The 10,870-nt window shown below is 40.5% G+C and overlaps 1 protein-coding gene across 1 annotated transcript in view; it reads right to left on the bottom strand.

Annotated features, from left to right (window-relative positions):
- Positions 1 to 3,791: 3,791 nt before the first annotated feature.
- LOC133522365 (serine/threonine-protein kinase ATR-like) overlaps positions 3,792 to 10,870 on the bottom strand; it is a 44,617-nt gene continuing 37,538 nt past the window's right edge. Inside the window, exons 29-30 of the mRNA XM_061857680.1 lie at positions 5,560 to 5,746; positions 3,792 to 3,981 (exon numbers count right to left, since the gene is read on the bottom strand). Of these exons, the coding sequence (XP_061713664.1) occupies positions 3,853 to 3,981; positions 5,560 to 5,746 (316 nt within the window). The 3' untranslated portion in view covers positions 3,792 to 3,852. The remainder of the gene's footprint in view (positions 3,982 to 5,559; positions 5,747 to 10,870) is intronic.

Raw genomic sequence — 10,870 nt, 5'->3', positions numbered from 1 at the left:
CTCCTAACTCATACGTCATAAGAAGTACAAAATATTTCCATGTTTAAATCATTACCTTATTTAATTCATTAATGTACCTTTTTTATACTACAGCGGTGGCAAATATTTATTTACTTTTTATTGGGAAACAAACAGCGAAAAATAATACATATGTTTAAACAAATATCGAATACACACTGTTTATTATCAATCGCTGCACACAAGCCATACCAGTTTCCACTTACGTAATAACATTCTTTGTTGCTCAAACCAGACTTATACAATTTGGTTTAAAATTAACTTAGATAAGCATTTATTTTTCTGTCTCTCAATTTTATCCTAGTAATTTTGGGCCAGTTTTGGGCGACTTGAATTGCTAAAGTGCAGTTCAATAGAAATTGCAAATACCTACCCATAAGAAGCTTACAAACTGACTTAGTCAGCCACCGCGTCAATTGACACTCAATTTCCTTCATGTTTAGATATTCCTAAATGCTTGAACTTGAAAAAGCACTCCTTTAGAGCACTCTCTCTTATCATGTCTTAAAGAGCGTGAAGCGTTTCCTGCTATTTACATTTACCTTATCTCGGGAAGGCAAAGGCCGAATGAAAGCACATCGCCGTCCAGAATCCGCAATGAGCTGAACAATGGATCATCCGGATATTGCCTGTCAACCGAGCACCGACGGCACGCGAGGACTCCGATAGATGATCCCGAGCTCTTATATTATCTTGTTGAGCTCTTTCGCGAAATACTATGCACTTTGATATTACATTGCGGAGAATCTTTGATTTCTGTGTTCACTAATGCCGCCGGGCGTTCGGAAACAATAGTACCGTTACGTATTTGGAATATATTTATATACCTATTTACTTTTACTTTAGTTAGGTTACCTTAGAAAAATAGGCAAGGTATATTCGAGTCTAATGGTTTAAAATGTTGGGTAATTTCCAAAAAAAACATCCGTAACCCCATCGTATAGGAGTCTATTTGAGGTACCTTTCATTAAGTATATTGTTCAGCTTTGCTCAAAAAGTAACATGCATCAAGTAGACAAGAGAACGCACCTTAAGCCAAAAGTAAAATAACTCCATGCATTACTAGATTTGGAGTAAACGTTGTTACCGATATCGCTCATTCATAGCTCTTTTCTAAGCAACCACTAACGTAACTCATAAACAATCGGCAATCTCAGCATTGTTAGTGTGCTCCGTCCGCAATTCTAGTCAAGTGCAGAGTCGAGATACACTCTCGTGGAATATTAGACGGATTACTGAGCTAGCGAGTAATAACCTGCGTGTAATTAACAGATACCCTACCCTTAAGCGACATCATCAATATCTATGCATGTTTGTAATGATGTGGTTGATCTACTTCATACCTGCGTACGTAAAACATATTAGGTGTAGGTATAAATAGATAAATAACCTTACCTACTAGTTTATGATAAAGATTAGTTTGTTGACGTCGCTGTACCTAACTACTCTTACTGGGGTGTTACCAGTAGTAGGGATTAAAGTTCTAGTCAGCGTGGAACATAGGTATATTTTTGTTAAAAGTGTTAATGTCAGCAACAGGCTAGAAACAAGCAAAAGCAAGCAAAGCAAGCAAGTAGACTGTAATAAACAGATACCACTTAGACATATATATATGGCTATTCGATGTTAGCGTTTTTTTATACGTATAAGCAATGTCATGAGCTGCCGAACTTAAATAGAATGGGGTTGGCAACTGTCAAAGGATTACATAGATGGCGCCATCATAGCTCGCCCCCGTCTCCAGTTTTGTTTATGGTTTTTACAGCAATTTATGAGATTTGGCTTAAAGGGTGGGAATCCAGGTCATAAAATTCGAAAAAAAAACAAGAATTTGACACAATTCTAGGGATTGACAGGACAAGCTATGCTAGCGCCATCTGTTAAATGCTTTATTATGATGCGTATTATGATATTAAATGTGGAATAACTGTTCCGCAAACCATCGAGGAAGCGGGAAGAATTCACAATGAGCGGATTGAATATATCACCCGTCCCCTGATAGTGTGACGTATTATACAGGCTCAAATCATGGTGTACGTTAATGCCTGGCGGGTGAACGGTTCGCGATAAAAAGATCGGGTCAACAGATTTATGATGATTAGGTAACTAGAGGAAACCAGACGAATAAGCTTCACTTGGCATTATGTTTGAAACGACCTCACGTCGAGATAATATAAACCAAGCCCGAGAGGAACCTAGGAGATTTTAACATTTTTAACTCACATTTGTGAGGCCAAAGAAGCAAAAAATATTCACCGTTGGGTAAGTTTGGCCGGTAATAAATATAAATATATATTACAGTACATATGGGGCTACTTTATAGCACTAGTGCGAGAAGTAGCATATTACGTTACTGTGTCAAACATTTAAAGGGCCATATGTACTGTAAAACGTTGTACGATACATGTGCGAATAGGTAATTCGCAACTCGTGTCGATTTAAAACACTCCCTTCGGTCGTGTTTTAATTTATCGCCACTCGTTTCGAATTTCCTATTTTTCGCACTTGTATCGTAATGTACTATTTTATATTTATTAGATTTTTCAAATACTACATAACGAGGAAGTTTAATTCTATTTGAAAACGATCACTTAAAATAAAATGACCTAAACATTTTTTTAGATGGGTTAATGTTGGCCAAGTTATTTTTTTTTTAGTTTCAAAGATAATGCCCTTTTACCGGTAGGTAGTTACATGGTACAGGTAGGCAAATAAGAGGTATACACTTTGTTTTTTAAATTTTAACTATATTGAGTACAATAGTACATTACGATACAAGTGCGAAAAATAGGAAATTCGAAACGAGTGGCAATAAATTAAAACACGACCGAAGGGAGTGTTTTAAATCGACACGAGTTGCGAATTACCTATTCGCACATGTATCGTACAACGTTTTACAGTACATATGGCCCTTTAAATGTTCGACACAGTAACATAATATGCTACTTCTCGCACTAGTGCTATAAAGTAGCCCCATATGTACTGTAAAAATTATTAAATATTTTTTCTAAAATATATTATTCAGGGTTGGCAATTATATACGGAAGATAATTCTGCCAAAACGCTACCTCTAACAACAAGCATTTTTTTCTCAAATGTTTGTGTCGAGAAACAGTGACAGTGATTGGCACCCAAAATTTGCAGCTCCTGACTTATTTCTGTGGGGCTGTCTAAAATTACGTACAAGCTGATGAAATTTAAACAGTTAAAACCGACCATCCGACACTAATTTACTAAGATAACGCCGTAAATATGCGAAAATATGCTGAAAATTGCGATGATAGGGATCACATTTGCTTGCTGTTAGTGGTGGACATTTTTGTCAGACATTATGTTCCGCATATGTTTGCCAACCTTGAATAATATATTTTTAAAACAATACTTAATAATTTATTATTATTAATTCAGCCTATAGACGTCCCAGCTGGGCACAGGCCTCCTCTCATGCACGAGAGGGCTTGGGCTAATAATATTTGAACTTAATATAGTTAAAATTTTAAAACAAAATGTATTCTTCTTATTTGTCCACCCTGTAGTTACTAAGTTACGGCATAACTAATCTGTGGTTACGGTTAGTGCGAGAGTTGCGATTTATCAAGTGTGAAGTCCAAACAGAAAGACTAGTATAACCCCGATAGTTGGTGTGACATGAAGGAAATGAGCTCTGGGCTTCAGCTTCGCTACTACGTGAATGCGTGTTCAAATAGAAGTAGAAAACCCTTTCGCGATAGTTAGAATATCAGATTGAATAAATGCTAAATAAAACAACAAGGTAGTATTAATGTATCACATATATTTTATCACATATTAAGGCACTTCAATTACACCGATCGATCACAAGAAGGGTCCCCACCCTATGTACATTTGGCACAAATTCACAACACTAGTCGCCTCGACTATGAGGTGTTCCACTTGTCCTTCGGGAGAGAGTGACAGGGACAGCTGCATATTCTTTGTTTTTACCTGAAAATAGCAGAATAATTTTATTCATAGACGTCAAAGCTACAATTTTGTTAGCTCTCTGATCCCTTATTGATAGATATTAATAGTAGTAAGGACCAGATTGTTGTCAAATGTCAATTTTTTCTGACGAGGTATTTCGGCGCTTGAACGCCCCAATAGTTCGAGTCAGAATGGGTGCTTTTCACCCGCGTTGAAACACTTTACTCTTCATTTCGAATGCGAGGAAAGTAAAATACATTGTATTCTAGAAAACATGACAAATCATAAACTCTTATTGTATTTTACAGTACATATGGGGCTACTTTATAGCACTAGTGCGAGAAGTAGCATATTATGTTACTGTGTCGAACATTTAAAGGGCCATATGTACTGTAAAACGTTGTACGATACATGTGCGAATAGGTAATTCGCAACTCGTGTCGATTTAAAACACTCCCTTCGGTCGTGTTTTAATTTATCGCCACTCGTTTCGAATTTCCTATTTTTCGCACTTGTATCGTAATGTACTATTTTAGGGTATTTTTAATAAACATTTATAGTTAAGAGATCGCATCGTTATTAATCCTTAATTATGCATTTAGAACCGAGTTTTCATGGCTTATCATAAAAAAAACTTGAAAAGTAAAACGCCCTAGGGCAGAAACGTATCACTCTCAGCACGCTTCATAGATAAAGAATGAGCCACTCAGAGCATGAGAAATGAAAATGTATTTTTCACGGCTGGACCTTACTGAGTGAGTGATCAAAACCTACCGCGAACATCGAAGATTATTGTTGTAGCGGAAATGATATACGGTTCCACGGTTATAATCCAGAATACATATATTACTTTACAATACATATACTATTACTAAGCCCAAAATCGCAAAAAAAAAACTCCATAGAAAACTTCCTGATCTTATCAACTGAAAAGTATAGGTAGGTAAATCATTTTCTGCGATTTGTAGTCGGTCCCATAGTCGAAGTATTATGGATGACCGTCATATTCAGGCCGTGAGGACAGATCTTCTAAAAACCTGTGTATAAACATTTATTTATTTTCTATGGCCTGCCAATTCATGCAAGGCCTTTTCCTGCTTCTTTATGGTTCAATATAAAAATGTCGCAAATGCAAAGATCAAACACAAGGAAAATATCTCAGAGACCGAGCTTAATGAACTACAGTTCCGTTGTCAGGCCGGATGCTGTACGTATTTATATTGGTTTTATTTGCACAGTTGCTTCTCTGACGTCAAACAAATTATGTACATATCGTATAAGTCAACCGATCAATCGAGCTACAAGCGACTCGGCGTGGTCGACTTAAAGAGTTTTTATACGGGCTACATCAATTTTGTCTTCAGGTATTCAAATTATTGGAAGCAAATTCAACTTGTCAACAACTCGAACACCTTTAAAACTTTAACTATATCCATTATATAATGCCTGCCTGCTATGTATAAGGAGCTGTAAGGCCTGCTGGTTCGTCCGCTCCCCGCAGTCCATAGGTCACGACCCCATGATACCGGTGGAGCGTACACGAATGGACCAATCATTGTCATCAGGGCTGCCTGTATTGTGTCACTAAGCTGTACTCACCAGACCGTTCAGCCGCTGCCTGATATGTATAAGATGCTGTAAGGCCTGCTCATTCGTCCGCTCCCCGCAGTCCATGGGTCGCGCGCGACCCCAAGATACCAGCGGATCGTACACGAATGGACCAATCACGGACATTAGGGCGGCGGTCTGAGCTCGGAGCGCCCGCATTACTGCTTCGCAGCTTTTCCTATAACAAATATAAACGTCGGTTAACTGCCTTGCATGAAGGGTGGGAGTTTAAGCATTTAGAAGGAATCTGTTTTTTTTTTGTGTAAGACAGTTTAAATAAATGCATAAAGAAGAGAGATGATTTAGGTAGTGCAGGTTATTTAACTTAGTCGTAGATAAGTAGATCTCAAATTCGCACGCTTACCATAGAGAATCAGTAGGCTGATTCCAAATAGGTACTTGTGCGCATTTATTTTGTCAGTTCAGTACAAATGTCGCACGCTCTTATGAATCAAACTATACTCGTAATATAGATTCACGTCTGGTATTAGATAAAGTACTACATCGAAAGATGTGTCATAAATGCGTCCATACATGAGCCTTAAAAAAAATCTACGACCTTCTTATTCCTAACATTGATAATGAATAATGAATATGACATTAAAATATTTGTTTTAAGTACTATATTGTACCTATTTTTAAGACATTTTGACCTGTAACTTTGGTGTTATTAATTTATTAATAAAGTTTTGTATTTGTATTTGCATCCAGTGGGTCGACCCAGATACCGCTGGAGCGACAGTGTACAGGCGGATCTGTGCCAACTCAAAGCCGACAACTGGCAGGAAGTGGCACAGGATCGGGACAGGTGGCGTTCTCTCGTTTTGGAGGCCAAGACCCTCTTTGGATCACTGCGCCACAATACTTAGTTAGTTAGTCGTAAGCCAAACTGATATCACTCACGTAATTGACTTCATAGGGGCGCAGATGAAAGGGTATGTGAGGGTGGAATAGCCCCTATAGCACTTCACATTTCGCAACCATGGATTATCTAACATTAGATACTGTATATCACGCTCAGTCGCTCACCGCCCGTATACGCTTTCGATATTAATTCGGGGACATCAGAGACGAAGACGACGCAGAAGAACAGCAACACAAACACAAACGCTGAGTAATTAATGATTATGTTACCTTAATAAATGCCGCCCCTGTCGTCAATGTTATAAATATAGTATCCAGTTCATAGCTTCATTAGCTTCAAAGTCAATGGTTTTTATGATGGGCGTATGAAAGGATGTCCCGCCCGACTCCTACCAATACGACTTGACAAGCACCCGTACCCGTGCTAAGTACGGGCATTTTGAACTTTCCGTCATCGCGTTGCTAATCGCACGTCGTTGTAGGTACGGACTGCAAAGCTATTAGCTTGACACCCCTGCATACACATACACATTTAAGGTTTGCGTGACTGTACATAATACATATTTTGCCGCCGCGGGGTGAGGTAATTCCATCCTGGGTCCCCCACCCAAGACGGCCTGTTACTTATTTTGTGCTAAAACAAGTATGTCATACATGCTCTATCTATTGGCAAGCAATGATCTGTGTTCGCAACTTTTCCGGAACGGAAATAGCGAAGTGATTGATGAATTACTAAACAAATGGGTGTTCGGAACTTGTGTATATTGAATCGGATATGAAACGCCAAGTTTTTGGATATGGGAGGGATAAATCATGTACTCGTTCGTGGATTGTGCAAGGGTTGGGTGTAAACAAGAGTAAAGTAGGTTGTTTAAAACGCAGTTTTCAACGACAATAAATCTTCTATTACTTACGAGGAAACAAATCAAGTTATATGAAAATAATTTGATATAGAATGACATGAGCCATTAAGTCCGCCATTTGTACATTTTTATGTGCAATAAAGTTCAAAATAAATAAAATAATAAACAATTCGTCCCATAGAAACTCGGGTGGCCTGGTTCGATCCCAGCTCTGGGAACTGGAGGCCTTGGTCACTTTTTCTTTCGTAAGGTGCCTCAGGTTAATTTGCTATTTTCAAAATTACATCGCGTACGAAGTGCATCTTATATGATATCTATTTCAATTATGTAAATTTTATCTCTAAATTAAACACACTTTAGTTTCAGTGACATGGAATTTTAGGTATTTACAACTAATATTAATTAAAACATTTTGCATATTCTTTCATAACTTTAAGTTGCCTGGTAATCCTTATTCTAAAACTGCGTAGGGTTAACAACTTTAATATTAAATCTATATTATACTTTATAATTTATTTGATGTAATCCTAAAAATGATTAGGGACACTCCATTTGATTGTTAGGCATAGGATGACTCAACCTAAACCCGTTTCGTCGCACATTGAGGCTATTCGGTAAATAATGTTGATTTGGCGTAGGCTTTTACGAAAGCGACTGCCATCTGACCTTCCAACCCAGAGGGTAAAGCTAGGCCTTGTTGGAATTAGTCCGGTTTCCTCACGATGTTTTCCATCACCGAAAAGCGACTGGTAAATATCAAAAGATATTTCGTACATAAGTTCCAAAAAACTCATTGGTAAGAGCTGGAGTTTGAACCCGCGACCTCCGGATTGCATGTCGCACGTCCTTACCGCTAGGCCACCAGCGCTTCAAATTAGCTTCAGATTCGGTAAAGAATGTATGATGCTAAAAATTAGATTTATTGATAAATTTACGGAATTATGACTGCTTCTTGAACTCGTTACCTACTAGTTGAAAAAAAAAAACCACTTATAAACAAACCAAACTTACGATTTGCGACAAGTTCAAATTCTGTTGGCCACCAATTCATTGACACATCAATCCTTAACACTCACGAAACAAAAACACCTCCTCACGTCTCTCTCGTACTTCGCGTTCGAATATCATTTGAAGTTGAAATCGGAACTCTGCCGCTGGACATCCTGTATTAGGAGTACCTCACCTGGATATGTCCTCACGCTTCAGCGACCTCCATATTGTGTGTAAGTCTAATGGACGTCCGAGCCACTTGAACTACTGGACCTAATTGAACAAGCGGTTGAAATCCACGTGGACAGAGCCGGCTTGTACTACGATTCAAGGCACAGGCGAGCCGGATTGCATTACGATACAGGTGACAGTCGCAAAATAATATGAAACATCCGTCTGTAGATCTACTTTACTACAAATAATCATCAGCCGCGGGACACCACTTTTTTTTTTTTTTTTTTTTATGGAGGATAGGCAGGCGTTTGACCACGATCACACCTGATGGTAAGTGATGATGCGGTCTACGGTGGAGCACGCTTGCCTATAAGATACCTATTTACTCTAGCCTTGAAGAGATTCAGATTGTACTCATACGGAAACACAGACTCGGGCAGGGCATTCCACTCCTTGGCAGTTCGCATAAGGAATGTTGAAGCGAAACGCTTCGTGCGTATTTGTGGAATACCTACCATGAAGCGATGCCTAAGTGCCGATTGTCTGGTAGACCGATGGTGAAATGGGGACGGAGGAATAAGGTTGTGCAATTCCTCAGCACACTCTCCGAAATGTATCCTATAAAAGATCGTTAGGCTGGCAACCTTGCGTCGATGCTCCAGACTTTGAAGTCGAGCATTCGTCAGATCGTCGTCATTAATAATTCTCTTGGCCCTCCTCTCGACTGACTCGAGCGCCTCAAGCTGGTATTTGGCTGAACCATCCCACAGATGTGAACAGTATTCCACACACGATCGGACTTGTGCTTGGTAAAGGTCGAGCAGCTGCCTAGGTGTAAAATACTGCCTCACCTTGTTGAGGATGCCCAGCTTTTTTGCTGCTAACTGTGCTTTCGACTCGATGTGGGGGCCGAAGTTGAGTTTCGAAGTCAGCGAGATTCCGAGAAGCTCAAGATGGTCGGTTATCGGAAGGGATACATTTCGGAAAGTAGGAGTCAGATGGAATGGACTCCGTTTAGCGGAGATAAGACACGCCTGGGTCTTACTAGCATTGAACGAGACCAAATTGGCTTCACCCCAATCGGACACTGCCTTCAGTGACACGTTCATGCGTTCGACCATAGCCTCTCTGAGTGACTGTATTTGGGCTCCACTAGCTCGTGAATTGGGTATGTAGCTTTCAACAACCGTAGTATCATCTGCATATCCGAACGTACCTGGTTTCAGCAGGTCGTTTATGTGGAGCAGGAAAAGGGTCGCTGAAAGCACGGACCCTTGAGGGACTCCGGCATTGATTGCCAATTGATCGGACGAGCAGCCATTAATGACAACCCGAATCGATCGATCCCTCAGAAAGTCTGATACCCAATCACAAAGACTAGGGGGTAGACCGAAGGACGGTAGCTTGCTAATAAGGCCCTCGTGCCAGACCCTGTCGAAAGCCTTCGATATATCTAGAGAGACAGCTAAAGCCTCTCCATTCTTCTCGATGGCCTCACTCCAGATGTGCGTGGCATACGCTAAAAGATCTCCGGTAGACCGGCCTCGGCGGAACCCGTACTGCCGGTCACTGAGCAGGTCGTTCGCTTCTAGGTATGCCAGGAGTCGACTATTAAGTACACGTTCCATACTCTTACAGAGTGACCGAAATCGGTCTATAGTTGGCAGGGTCAGCCCGGCTACCTTTTTTCGGTACTGGTTGCACATTAGCAAGCTTCCAAGACTTCGGAACCTGACCGGTAGCCATTGAGAGACGGAAGAGGCGCGTCAATATGGGACATAGCTCAGGTGCACAGGTTTTAAGTACTATGGCTGAAATACCGTCAGGACCACTTGCTTTGTTCACGTCCAGGTTTTGCAACACTTTGCGAACCTCCGTTTGGCGTATGCGTATGTCCGACATAGAGGTCTCGCAAACTAGTGGACTAGGAGGTTTTGCGCCAGTTGCATCTAGACGTGAAGATTCAGCGAAGATGGAAGCAAATAAATTCGCTTTCTCTTCAGCTGTGTGGGCAAGTGACCCATCTGGTTTCAGCAGTGGGGGCAGTGAGGGGCGGCAGAAGTTCGATTCGATTGATTTCGCTAGGGTCCAAAACGCTTTACTACCTGTAGGGTGTGCAGCTAGTTTGTTTCCTGTCCGGCGTATATGGTCAAATCGAGCCTTCCGTAGAGCCTTTTTACTGGACTTGGTTGCCCTATTATAGGCTCTCTTCTTATCTGGTATGTCACTAGCTTTGCGGTTTCGAGCATCAGCCCAGGCAAGGAAGGCCTCGTGTTTCCGTGCTTCAGCACGTCGGCACTCGGCTCCAAACCAGGGTTGTGCTTTGCTAGATGTGCTTGCATCGGAAAAAGGAATAAAGAATTCCATACCTTGGCGCAGCACATCTGTTATAGCATCCGCGCATGCTGAGG

The sequence above is a fragment of the Cydia pomonella genome, chromosome 10, assembly GCF_033807575.1.
Source record: "Cydia pomonella isolate Wapato2018A chromosome 10, ilCydPomo1, whole genome shotgun sequence".
Classification (NCBI taxonomy): Eukaryota; Metazoa; Arthropoda; class Insecta; order Lepidoptera; family Tortricidae; genus Cydia; species Cydia pomonella.
Note: the sequence above shows the minus strand (reverse complement) of the source record. Positions and strands in the feature narration are given on the sequence as shown.